Source organism: Abramis brama, assembly GCF_963993115.1.
Source record: "Abramis brama genome assembly, chromosome: 10".
Classification (NCBI taxonomy): Eukaryota; Metazoa; Chordata; class Actinopteri; order Cypriniformes; family Leuciscidae; genus Abramis; species Abramis brama.
The window spans coordinates 3,775,470-3,790,000 of record NC_139972.1 but is presented as its reverse complement, the minus strand read 5'-3'; the positions used below and the strand labels follow the sequence as shown (position 1 = coordinate 3,790,000).

Here is a 14,531-nt window from a genome sequence, read left to right as displayed (position 1 = left end):
AACTGAAGGCACTTTGAATGGACCATGGTGCACATCTTAGGAAGACCTTCTGATTTCTGACTATCTCCTGACTTAGCATGTTGTACGCTGCAAATATTATAAAAAATTACACCTATGGGTCTGTAGTGCACGGCTGCATAGGGTAAAATACTTGCACTACACCCTCTGACTATTTCAGGACTGGCTAGTTTGTGATCGTGAGCGCACAGTCGCGACGTGACGTCTCAAAGCGACACTAGGTCCGTAATGAACGAATAATTGAAAGTATGGGATAATCAGAATAATCAAAGATCTAAATTAATTCATAATCAATATTTATGATTATTTTCTAATCAGAAATACAATCTAAATTTGATTATCATTTGAAATTGGAGTCAGATTACGCATAGAGCTAAAGTAATACTAAAACTAAGTTCCAATAAATTAAGTGAACTTCACTGGAGCGCTGAAAAGACATACATGCATTAAACCTTCGCCAGGCCGCTGGATTCCGTCGTTGGGCCAATGGATGGTCCTTACAGTTTTTACAATTTAATTATTTAGTCAAGAGAATGTAGAACTGTAAGATGCTTCTGAAATAAAACTCAGAAAGATGTGATGAACTTTTGTAAATATGACTCATCTTATACATAATGTACAGTCTGTATAAGTGTATGATTTAACTTTTCCCCATAGTCTAGGTGTATCGTCCCAGCCCTAGTGTGTGTGTGTGTGTGTGTGTGTGTGTCTGTGTGTGAGTGTGTGTGTGTGTGTCTGTGAGTGAGTGAGTGAGTGAGTGAGTGTGAGTTTGTTCTTAATGTATTTGTAAACATTTTAAGGAACTCTTAATACTAATGTGATTATTGTCCAATAAAGCCTGTATTAAAGCACTTAATGACATTTTCTGATTTTCCGTGACCTAATCTAAAGTGAGAACTATTTATGGTTAAACCATTATCTAACTTTTTACATAAGAGCTAATTAAACAATAACACTTTGTTAATTACAATGACACTTAATGAAGAACTCACTATTTGTATATAGTCTATTAACCCTCTATGGTACGGTGTTGCCTCCAGGCAACATAGTCTATTTTAGTTTTTTTATAATAAAAACGTAATAAAATTTAATTAGTCAATGCTCTCTAAGGGGAGGGGAACTCAAATACTAACCGATGAAAATGAAAAAGAGTGGCCACATGACCCACAGGGGTCCATTTTGGTCCCTCTTTCAGCACACATGCACATGTCACATGACTCCATATTTTCTCCACTGAAAAGGGCATTTTTCACTAATTTCTGTCCAGATAATCAGTTACAAAAAATCAGAGTCACCTTCATTGGCAAGTAAAGAAGTATTTTCAAAAACTTTACATTATATATATCATCAAATATTTCATAGGAAATTACATAAAACTGCATGTTGCCTCTAGCCAACATTGTACCATAATGGAATCACATAAGGCCATACCAGGCATACTAGGTTTGAATACTTGAAAGTATATTTTATTTGTAAGGAAAGAAGTTTGAATTATCTAAATGTAATTGCATTTTTGCAAACTGAAAACTCAGCATGGTTCGACTGGTCATTTGGCCACTATAGTGGGTAATCGGACAAATAGTGGGTTTGTGGGATGAGGTCGTGGCTTGTGAGTGGTCAGCGGGGACCGACTGGTCATTTGGCCACTATAGTGGGTAATCGGACAAATAGTGGGTTCGTGGGACGGGGGCATGGCTTGGGACCGGTCAGGGGGGTCAACGGGACATTTGGCCACTAGTAGGCAAATCGGACAAATAGTTGGTTCGTGGGATGGGGCATGGCTTGGGACCGGTCAGGGGGGGTCAACGGGACAATTGGCCACTAGTAGGCAATCGGACAAATAGTTGGTTCGTGGGACGGGGCGTGGCTTGGGACCGGTCAGGGGGGTCAACGGGACATTTGGCCACTAGTAGGCAATCGGACAAATAGTTGGTTCGTGGGACGGGGCGTGGGACCGGTCAGGGGGGTCAACGGGACAATTGGCCACTAGTAGGCAATCGGACAAATAGTTGGTTCGTGGGACAGGGGCGTGGCTTGGGACCGGTCAGGGGGGTCAACGGGACATTTGGCCACTATAGTGGGTAATCGGACAAATAGTTGGTTCGTGGGACGGGGGCGTGGCTTGTGATTGGTCAGCGGGGGTCGACGGGACATTTGGCCACTATAGTGGGCAATCAGACAAATAGTGGGTTAGTGGGACAGGGGCGAGTGACGCCAAACTGAGGATGAAGGCGGCGCTACTTCTGGGGGTCTCGGATAATCGGGGGGCTCCCGTCAGGCCCCTGGGGGGGGGGTCAGGCCCCCCCTGACCCCTCACGGGTCATTAGGTCGGCCAGGGAGGTCTTCCACATGTTTGATCTTGCTGTTGTTGAGGCCTGGCTCCTCTACCGGAGAGACAGCAGAGTTAGGATGAGGTTATGGTGATTGTTAATGTTTTACCTTGAAACAACACCGATTGTAATGTTTTGATATGATAACTTGATGATATGATGGTTTGTAGTACTTGCGTTCCACGATGGTACAATGTTGCCTGAGGGCAACAGCTGGATAATAAATGTTACTTTTTATTAAATATGAAATGTGTAATTCATTAAAAACTTGATAAATATGTTTGTTCAAGTGTTTAGTTAAAGAAATTGATGTTTTCAATAAATATATAAATTTTTTCTTCATGAAAATGTCAAATGTTTAAATATGTCCATTGTGGTACAATGTTGCCTTGAGGCAACAAACTTTTAATTAATAAATAAATTAAAAAAATAATGAAAATGTTTATTGATATTGTTATAGTGTCCATTTTTAAGCAGGAAAAACATAAAAAAAAATTTCCTCACTGATATCATATTGCGTACCATAGAGGGTTAATATATTAACTACGGCTTATATACCAGGGCTCCAGACTAACTTTTCCACTGGTTGCAGCATATGATTTGGTTGCACTTTTTTTGTTTTGTTTTTTGCTACATGCCATGGGATTAATCACTGCATGCTGATGAATAGTGGTCTTAATCTGCATACCCTAGTTTTGCACTGATGTAAAAAGACTGACAGTGACACAAGACCTCATGTTAGCTAAATGTTTTAATATTTTAACTCTCAAAAAACTATTAAAAAACATGTATGTTCTTTAATGTTTGATTATAATTTTACTGTCTTCACATAGGGATGGGAATTGATAAGATTATCAATAATAATGCCACTGACGATTCTGATTATCGATCCGATTCTTTAACGATTCTCTTATCGATTCTTGATAGCACTGTGTGGAAAAATGTAGACATATGCTTTTTAAAAAAAACAAGTGGTTTATTTATTTTAAAGCTTAAGCTTGAGAAAGCAAACATACTTTTTATGTAATTTATGTAATAAATAGAATCTTATTGTAAAGTGTTACTGATTAGTTATACACCGATTCACACGTCTCCTGATTTCACTGTTGGAAAGATCAGTTGTTTTAACCATTCATTTATGAAGAAGGTCGCAAGACCGAAAGCTTGCTAATAAATTGATCTTGCACAGTGTTTGAGTGTGCGGCTGCTGTATTTGTACAATTTTCATGATGATTTAGTTTAGCAGCACCTCACTACAAGACTTTATTGACGGATGAGCGGTGGCTTTTTCTATTTTCTATTTTCTATTTTTAACCATTCATTAAAATGAATCGGTTCAAAGGAGTCATTCGCGAATTGGACGTGTCATGCGTGCTGTGTGATTATTCCAGCAGTTAGGACATGGACATTTGTGTCAACGCAGAAAACATTTAATCCCTGGATAGTTGTTTTATGTCAGCTGAATGTCCGGAAAGCTTTTCAGATAAGGAAACTTATTTAGCACAACTCACACCCAGCGGTAATTCAAAAAAAGAAATCTCCGAATGCTCCACATGAAACTTTGGTCTTCCGACCTTTTACCACCGTGTCGATTTATTTTTATTAATATGTGCGAGGGAGAGAGAGCAAGACAGCGCTTAGTTTGGAGACGGTTAAGTCGTTTACACTTTCGCCTGGCTCCGAAGAGAGAGAGAGAGAGAGAGAGAGAGAGAGAGAGAGAGAGAGAGCGCGCGACTGGGTCTCTCTCTCTCTCTCTGCGCCTAGTCTCTTAATATATTAACTTCAGCTTATATACTATTATACACTATTCATTAACTATAAACTAATAGTTTGGAAATGATTTATAAGGTCTTTGTAACAGTATACTTGTGATAAAGTGTTACCATTATTTCAAACTGGTCACCATTAAGTGTAATTGTTCCTTTTGTATGTGATGAAGTGATTCTTCTTTTTCAAAAATAACACAAAATAAACAGTAAATATTAAGTTGACTGATAGCATTATTATTATTATTTTCAAGATTCCATAGGTGTGTTATTTTGGCCATGATAATCATGTAATGATAAATCTGATATGGTGACAGTCCTGGTTCAGGTGAAACACACACCACTTCCCTCTTTTCAGCTGCACACACACATTTTGAGGAAATGCTCAGGCTTTTGCAAGGGTCTGTTTGCACAAGCATTACAAGACAACTTAATTTACACCAAACATTTGTGCTTTAAAAACCCTCTTCACTGTATCCTGCATCTGTTGTCTTGTTTGTAGTTCGTCCGGTTTATTTAACTGTTAGTTTTACTTTCTTTTGGGGGATAATAATATAGTAAGATGTAAATGTTCCTCTTCAGGGAGACTCCTCACCGCTGCCTTCTACCGCCGGCAGGATCTGACGGTTCAAGCAGGAATCTGTCGCTGAACCACCGGATGAGGCTTACGCCAAAGATATATTGTATACACTATCTACATATTAATCCTTATTCACTCCGAGTCTTTATGGTAGAGATGATCTTACCACAGTTCCTCCAGTTTACAGTGAGGATTCGCCAGTCCAGCAGAGATCAGCTTCACTCCTGAGTCTCCTAGATTATTCTCAGACAGATCCAGTAGTCTCAGGTGTGAGGGGTTTGATCTCAGAGCTGAAGCCAGAGCAGCACAACCTTCATCTGTGACACCACAATCACACAACCTGTAGAGAACAATGACACACATTAAGCTTATATCCAAAGATAACAACATAATACTGTCAATATGAAATATACAAATACTCATTAGTTCATGTTGTTAAAATACATCAGTTAGGATTAGGGGATTGGATATACAATTTGTACAGTATATAAAATCATTATTTCTATGGAAAGTCCCCATAAAACATGAAAACCCAACGTGTGTGTGTCTGTGTGTGTGTGTGTTCGATGTATTTGTAAACATTTTAAAGAACATTTGTGTATGTGATGGGAGAAAAACATCGGTTCACCTAACTATTGCAATTTTTTTTGTTTACGATTTTAAATATTCCAGAATCGATATTCATTCAAATTAAATTGCTTATTTTTGTCCTTGCTTATAGACAAGGTTGACAGAAGTTAGCCACTTTTATTACAACAGAGGATGAAATGTGTCGTTATCTATGAGTGTCGTAATATCCCTTTCAAGTGGACGCGTGGAAGTGACGTGAGACTGAATGCACTGAAAGCCCTCGCGCTGCTCATATGCTGAGAGAGAGATAAGACAGTAGAGCTACATGATTAATCTCTAAAATACTGTGATCTCCATTCAAACACACACACACACACACTCTTCTTCATATTCCTCTGTCTATTAAACCTTCGACAAAATCATATCGCAACATTCAAATCTGTGTTGGCGCTGCCGCTGACCCAGAGAGAGTTGTCATGAAACAGCTTCACAAAAGGTCTTTTAAACCTCATAATAGTGCCATTATTTCTGTGAGACAATAGTTCAAATTATCATAGAAGTTCTGGGATAAAAGTTTAAAATTCAAATATAAACACTGATGTCTACAGTAGCGATCAAAACAGAGTAAATCAGCTTTTGTTAGAATCTTGGAACTTAAAGGGTTAGTTCACCCAAAAATGAAAATTATGTCATTAATGACTCACCCTCATGTCGTTCCAAGCCCGTAAGACCTCTGTTCATCTTCGGAACACAGTTTAAGATATTTTAGTTTTAGTCCGAGAGCTTTCTGTCACTCCATTGAAAACCTATGGACGGTATTCTGTCCATGTCCAGAAAGGCAATAAAAACATCATCAAAGTAGTCCATGTGACTACAGTGGCTCAATCTTAAGTTTATCAGGCAACGAGAATACTTTTTGTGCGCAAAAAGTAAACAAAAATAACGACTTTATTCCACTATTCATTTCCTTCTCTCTGTGCCACGAGTGAGTTCACGTAGTGTTTTAGCGCAGCACGTCTGTGTTGCACGTCACACGCATCACACACATGACCAGCGTCGGCCAATAGTGAGCCTACGTGTGACGTACAACACAGACGCGCTGCGCTAAAACACTACGTGAACTCATGAGGGTGAGTCATTAATGACATAATTTTAATTTTTGGGTGAACTAACCCTTTAAAATAACGCATTCATCGATTACATTGTTTTGCCACTAGGTGGCGACAAGTGACTGTTAAAAAATGTATTTGTTATTGAATTATTTAGTCAAGAGAATGTAGAACTGTAGTATGATGCTGTAAGATGCTTCTTAAAGGAACACTCCACCGTTTTTTGAAATAGGGCTTATTTCCTCACCTTCTTTCCTACATTTAGATAGGTGGGCAAATGCATTTTTGTCTCAGTGCATGCATTGTTTTAGTTTGACAGGGTCGGTGCTAGCTTAGCTTAGCATAATGAATGGAATCCTTTGTTGCCAGCTAGCATGTCCTGAGTAAAAGTTATATAAAAAATTTAAAAAAACCCACCTAATTACTTCTTGTGGCCTGCGTATTCACAACAAGTACAAATAGCGATGCAGATTAACACTAGGTGATACCTAGGCAGATTTCCCTCTTCAGGGAGACTCCTCACGGCTGCCTTCTACCGCCGGCAGGATCTGACGGTTCAAGCAGGAATCTGTCGCTGAGGCTTACGCCAAAGATATATTGTATACACTATCTACATATTAATCCTTATTCACTCCGAGTCTTTATGGTAGAGATGATCTTACCACAGTTCCTCCAGTTTACAGTGAGGATTCGCCAGTCCAGCAGAAAACAGCTTCACTCCTGAGTCTTCTAGTTTATTCTCAGACAGATCCAGTTCTCTCAGGTGTGAGGGGTTTGATCTCAGAGCTGAAGCCAGAGCAGCACAACCTTCATCTGTGACACCACAATCATACAACCTGTAGAGAACAATGACACACTCTTCACTCTCTTATATCTAAACTATTCTTAATTGTGTTTATAATTTGTGCAATATCTCTTTTTTTAAACAATTAAATATGTCAGTGAGTTTTATAAGAGACTGTTATTCTAAGAGATTATGTCTCTATGTGAGAGAGAAAGTGTCAGAGAACGGAGAGAGGACCCAAACACAAGATGCGCATGTTAACCGAGTTTATTCAATCACAAAAGAACTTAGGCAGTCTGCCGTTCAATAAGGAAAATAAGGGCTTGATCGTGGACGCTGAACTTGTGAAGAGATCAGGAAGAAACAGTCTGGAACCTCAGGAATAATCGTCAGTAGTGATGTTACTTAGATAGGAGAGAGCGGTTCGAGAGGACGCTGGCGTCGTATGTTCGCCGCTTCTCAGCCTGCTAAAACTGCTATGATTATTCTGTGTATCTGTTCTACTGATAACAGATATTGAGCCCTCTGTCCAGCTTTGTTTGGATATTAAAACATCTAGGCTCGGACACTTCTTACCTGGAGCTGCCCTTACTGCTGGAGTGGTGAGCGATCTGGAGCTGTTCATCGCCTTGGGATATATCTTGTCAGTCGGACTGGTTTCAGTAAATCGAACATATTGATGGTGTAAACCCTCGGACAGTCACAATATAGTAGCTGGCTGAAGCTTTCTCGTCCATCGAGCTGCATTGGTCCGTGGCTAGGCTAACCGGCTGCTACCACCAGATACTGTCCTGAAACCAAATCTTCTACAGTCCGCATGGGCTCCCCTCACCTCCAACGTATGCCACACTTGTCCCCTGGGTTACTACGGGCACTGCCACTTGTCCTGGTGTGCATAGTCATCAATCATCCACATTTGCCGGATTCATGGACAGCTGCTAACTGTAGCATCACAGCGACTCTTCCATCCACCATGCTCCGGTACCTGCCGAACCAACTCTTGGAACTTAACACTCGCCTCGCCCCCTCAAACATCTTTGCTCTCAAGCAATTGGGCATTCTTCGCCGACCCCGCTACGTTCATAGGGGGTCGCGGCGGCGTTTTGTTTACTCCGAGAGCAGGACCGAGAGCTCTATTCCAAGCCTGTGGACAGCTGCCAGCGGCGCACACCAACGACGTCATCGAATGCGTCATCAGAGCGCTCATGGTTCAGGTCAAAATAACTACAACCGACCACACCCAGGCCCCCTGCTGGAGGAACCACGCACTGCGCGCCCGGGGAAACGCGGGGTGGACCATACTGTGCTGCGCTCTCTGGTAAAGTGGACTCCATCTTCAATGATTAAAATGGAACTGTTAAACTGTCAATCACTTACCAACAAGGCATCCTTTATCCACAAATATATATTTGATCAGAAGCTTGACTTTATGTGCCTCACTGAGAAGTGTATTCTGCACTTAATGAAGCGTGCCCCCCTGGCTATACATATCTGGAAAAAGCCAGGGGAAATGGACGTGGAGGGGGTTTGGCGGTTATTCATCGCTCTGATCTGCACCTGTCCTCTGTGACATTGCCAAAGCTGTCATCATTTGAATGCTTGACTTTTACGTGTGAAAAACCCATCCCACTTACAACCATCCTCATATACCGGCCACCTAAACCACACCCACATTTCATTTCAGAATTAACTGAGCTACTCCTGACAGTGTGCACCACATCAAACAATGTGGCAATTCTTGGAGATTTTAATATCCATGTTAATTCTCCCACTAGTCAATATACTACAGAATTATTACAATTTCTTGATACACTCAATCTCAGACAACTCGTGACAGTCCCTACCCATACTAAAGGGCACACACTGGATCTCATTATAACAAATTTTCCTGTTAACAATGTTCATGTACATGATTTAGGCATATCTGATCATAATGCCATATCATTAGACTTTACATTCCTGACCTCACTCAGTAAGCCTAAACACAAAATCTGCTTTCGCAAAACAAAAGACATTAACCCTGAACACCTGTCTTACGACCTACAAAACCTGGCCATATCCGCCCATCACTCTTCTCCTGACGCACTTGTCGATCATTACAATACCGGACTGCAAGAGATACTTGATGCCCATGCTCCCCTCAAGACACGGACTGTAACATTTACACGCTCTGCCCCGTGGTACTAGGGCTGTAATCTCCCAGTCGATTAGTCGATTATTTGGTCGATACGTTCTGGCTCGACCAAAATTCTGATTGGTCGATTTTTTGCCGCGTTCATTTCATTAATTTTGTCGCGTTCATTTCATCAGGTGGTATGCACTAATTGCTAATGGGGGTGTTTTCAGAGCACCGCTGTTTCACAGGTAACAGTCTGTCTTCAGAACACCCCCCTTGTTTTCACTTCTTTTGGATTAGCCCAACCCACTGGAGAAGAGAGACAGATTGAAGAAAGTAGGCTACTAGAAGGTTTGCTGAATATTATTACTTGATCTGGTTTGTTTAATAAATATCATTTTTTTTATTAAAGTGGACGTGCCTTTTGTGTTTAAGAGTAAAAGCTTTAAGTTAATAGTCTATTCGTGTCTCAGCCGCGAAGCTGAGCTTCTATGTTCGCGAGCTGCACAGAGCGGCTGAAATAGTGTCTGTCAGTTATTATAATACATATGACAAAAACAATTGTCTAAATTATGTTACATATTCCTCAGAAGTTCTTGTCATGATATCACTAGTTGACAACATAGTACTATTTTCGGAAATCATAGGCTCTGATCTGATATTGCGCAGGTGCACGTGAAGCAATGCTGCCAGAGCCGACAGACTCGTGTGTCAGACTCATTTCAGTGCAAAATAATTACATCAAAAACAATTTAATACTGCAAATAGCCTACTAGTTTTTTATGTTTATTTATAATTCATTTAGGCGGACAACAAGGCGCACAGTGCGCAGCTAATTAATTTAAAGTTGTTGTTTTTTTCCTAACGTCATTTTTAGTCGAAAATTTCAGGACTTTAGTCGACCAAGATTTTCTTTGGTTGATTACAGCCCTACGTGGTACACTGGTGCACTGCGTAGACAGAAGGCGGCTGGGAGGGTCCTTGAGAGGCGCTACGTTGCCTCTGGGCTGACTGTCCATAAAACTGCTTATAGAGAGCACCAAAGATCATATTCCAAATTACTCAGTCAGGCGCGGTCACAATACTATTCCAACATCATTAACAATAATCCAGGAAATTCAAAACAGCTCTTTAAAACAATAAATCATCTTCTCAATCCACCAACCCTGAGGCAAAATAACAGTACAGACGACCAGTGCAATAAATTCCTTGATTCTTTCACCACAAAAATAACTACCATACGTTCTAACCTAACACCCAGCAATGTCATTCCATCCATCCCCCCAACCTCAGCACCAACTTTCTCTCATTTCGTTCTCCCCACACACAGACAGGTTGAGACTCTCATACACAGCATGAGACCCTCTATGTGCTCACTGGACCCCCTTCCCACTGCTCTGATCAAATCAAATATGACTTTCTTAAGCCCTCTCATCACCACCATTATAAACTCTTCCCTGCAATCTGGCCATCTTCCAATCTCTCTGAAAACTGCACTTATCAACCCTTGGCTTAAGAAATCCTCCCTCAATCCTGATGTTTTATCAAATTATCGGCCCATTTCTAACCTCCCATTTCTCTCCAAAGTCATTGAAAAAGTCATTGTCACCCAAATCCACAACCACCTTCACTCACAGTCTCTATGAAAAATTCCAGTCTGGTTTCCGCTCCGCCCATAGTACAGAGACAGCCCTGGTCAGGGTCACAAACGATCTGCTTGTGGCTGCTGACCAGGGTTCTCCATCCCTCCTCCTGCTCTTGGACCTCTCAGCTGCCTTCGACACTGTTGACCATGCCATCCTCCTCCACCGTCTGCAACACTTCATCGGCATTTCACACACAGCATTTCAGTGGTTTCAGTCCTACCTGACTGATAGAGTTGAGTATGTGGCCCTGGGGGGAGCCAGGTCGAGGCCCCACACAGTCACATGTGGAGTGCCTCAAGGTTCGGTCCTTGGCCCCACCCTTTTCTCCATTTATATGCTCCCCCTGGGCCACATCATCAGCAGGCATGGAGTTGCTTTCCACTTCTATGCTGATGATACTCAGCTCTATGTCAGGTTGGACCCCACATCCCCCACATCATCACTCCCCACTCTAACTGCCTGCCTGGAGGAGACAAAGGCATGGATGACTGACAACTTCCTTCAGTTAAACAGCTCCAAAACTGAAGGTCTCCTCATTGGGACCCCATACCAACTCCGATCCTCCCCCCTGACCGTTTACTCATTTGCTGGCCATGACATTTCTCTCACATCCTCTATAACAAACCTGGGGGTTCGATTTGACCACCACCTATCATTTAACACCCACGTCCAACTTATCTGTAAGACTGCATTCTTTCACCTCCGGAACATCTCTAAACTCCGCCCCTCCCTCTCCGATGCAGAGAAGCTGGTTCATGCCTTTGTCTCCTCCAGGCTCGACTACTGCAATGCACTCCTCATCGGGATCCCTGGCAGGAGCCTGCAGAGACTGCAGTACATTCAGAACTGCGCTGCCAGGGTCCTGATGGGGGTGCGTAAATCTGAGCACATCACACCAATCCTCCATAAACTTCACTGGCTTCCTGTTAGGTTCAGGATTGAGTATAAGATCTGTCTCCTGACCTATCAGTGTGTCTACGGCAACGCACCAGTGTACCTCCAAGAACTCATTAATAGGCAAAACCCAACCCGACATCTCCGTTCCTCTGACAGCCACCAACTCCAGGTTCCCAAGTCCAAACTCCGCACTATGGGAGATAGGGCCTTCCAGGTGGCTGCGCCTCGACTGTGGAATACCCTTCCTAACCACCTAAGGGCGCCACAATCTATAGAGGTTTTTAAAAATAATTTAAAGACTCACTTATTTTGTATTGCATTTTCTTAATATAATTTTGTTTCTTGCTGTTTTTGACAGCAAGAGTGAGGGAAGGATGGAACGGGAGATTGACAGGCGGATCGGTGCAGCTTCTGCAGTAATGCGGTCCCTGTACCGGTCTGTCGTGGTGAAGAAGGAGCTGAGCCGCAAGGCGAAGCTCTCGATTTACCAGTCAATCTACGTTCCTACTCTCACCTATGGTCATGAGCTGTGGGTCATGACCGAAAGGACAAGATCCCGGATACAAGCGGCCGAAATGAGCTTTCTCCACAGGGTGGCTGGGCGATCCCTTAGAGATAGGGTGAGAAGCTCGGTCACTCGAGTGGAGCTCAGAGTAGAGCCGCTGCTCCTCCACATCGAGAGGGGTCAGTTGAGGTGGCTCGGGCATCTTTTCCGGATGCCTCCTGGACGCCTTCCCGGGAAGGTGTTCCGGGCATGTCCCACCGGGAGGAGACCCCCGGGAAGACCTAGGACACGCTGGAGAGACTATGTCTCCCGGCTGGCCTGGGAACGCCTCGGTGTCCCCCCGGAAGAGCTGGAGGAAGTGTCTAGGGAGAGGGAAGTCTGGGCATCCCTGCTTAGACTGTTGCCCCCGCGACCCGGCCCCGGATAAGCGGTAGAAGATGGATGGATGGATGGATGGATGGATGGGCTGTTTTTGACTGTTTTTATGTTCATTGTTTTTACCTGTGCACCTGTAGCACTTTGACATGTGTTCTTCACGTGTAAAGTGCAATACAAATAAAACTTATTACTTATGACACTGTGTCAGTCAGTCATGGACAGAGATCTCGCACTGGCAGCAGACAGATGATGACGAGCGAACAGCCCCAGTCGATCCCACAGCCCCACAGATAGAGACCGGACGGACAGCAGGGTAATAGAGCAGTGATTGATCAGAAGAGAAACAACTCCACAAGCATGAAGCGGCTAGCAATAATCTGGCAAAGAAGCCCGAAACAACTAGACACTAAATAGCAAGAGAGATCAGAACAAAGGAGGAGCAGGTGCGATCTCAATCCGCGAGAGCACCGATTACGATTACGAACAGGTGGATAGGGTGCAGGAACGAAGCAGGTGAGAGAGAGAGAGAGAGAGAGAGAGAGAGAGAGAAAAGAGGAGGAAAACAAACCTTCCTCATGACAGAAAGATTATATAAAACTGATATAATGGAATGCGTTTAATACATCTGTATTTTCATTAAATGTATTAATGAATTAATCAATTAAAATGAATATATAAAAAAGCATAAATATAAATGTTTATGTACATACAATAAAAATGCATATATTTGAAAATAAATTTCTCACACAAATATCATAAAAACGGTTAAGTAGATCACAAATCAGGCCAGATAGGTGGAGGGTTTAAAAGCTGAAGTGTGACACTCATATTATTTGTTAAACCATTGATTTATAATGTTTAAGTAAGAAATGTAATAATGTTTAAACAGTGATGCTTGTTCTCAGTGTTACTTACTCAGCTGATCTAGTTGCTGTAACCACAGGCATCAGCTTCTGGAGAACTTCATCTGCTGTGTTTTGTGTGTCACTACTGTAAAATAAAAAAATAAGTTCATTATTAATGTTAATAATAATTTTAATAATAATAATAATAATAATTACTATCATAAGTAAATAATACGTTACATTCCATACTAAATACCCTCAAATATTTTTTTTATTAAACGCTGTTTAAAAAAGGACATGTGAAAAAGTTGTTTTAGTATCTATAACTGTAGAAGCTACTAATCGTATTCAGCCAGCACAGATTTGTTTTCTCTTTATCTTGTCAATGTTGCAGTGGCAGGTCTATTAGTCTGCATTTACACTACAACACTATTTTAACATGTCAGATTTGTTTGTCCTGTCGGTTGCTGTGGTTATCACCATGGAGACATTTAACTCCTGAATTGGCTCAAGAAAAAAAGTATTTGTGTTCCTCCATCAACAAATTATTCGCAGAAATTTTGAGCACACGGATTTGCTGGTTGTTACTTGTTTATTTACCTACTTGTTTAACTTGCTACTTGTTTTATTGCGGGAAATGAAGCGCACGAAATGTGAATCATTGTCCATCATTTTGCGAGCAACTGGTGAAAAAGAAAAATGCCACAAAAATTTAAATATTTCCATTTTAAACCATAAAGGCGAGCCATTGTATATTATATCACACAGCCATGTGCAAACTTTGTGTGAGAGTCATCTGACGCTGCATTAACGGCGCATATTCTCAATGAGACGATGAGACATTAATCTCATTTATTTTATTAATGCAATGCAGTGAATGACAGCCGTCTGTGTCTCACAGTGGTTTACATTTAACATTTAAATCCTCCTCATATTTAATATTTAACATTAACTCTATATTGTCAGTTTAGTGTTCAGCGATTAATT

At 41.7% G+C, this 14,531-nt stretch overlaps 2 protein-coding genes across 2 annotated transcripts in view; both read right to left on the bottom strand.

Annotated features, from left to right (window-relative positions):
- The window catches only part of LOC311091228 (uncharacterized protein), a gene marked incomplete at both ends in the record, with an annotated part of 17,052 nt that extends 2,836 nt beyond the window's left edge, over positions 1-14,216 (bottom strand). Inside the window, 4 exons of the mRNA XM_084127049.1 lie at positions 4,861-5,034; positions 7,036-7,209; positions 13,615-13,689; positions 14,149-14,216. Coding sequence (XP_083983175.1) covers positions 4,861-5,034; positions 7,036-7,209; positions 13,615-13,689; positions 14,149-14,216 — 491 coding nt within the window. The remainder of the gene's footprint in view (positions 1-4,860; positions 5,035-7,035; positions 7,210-13,614; positions 13,690-14,148) is intronic.
- The window catches only part of LOC311091343 (uncharacterized protein), a 530,654-nt gene that overhangs the window by 5,544 nt on the left and 510,579 nt on the right, over positions 1-14,531 (bottom strand). The window lies entirely within an intron of this gene.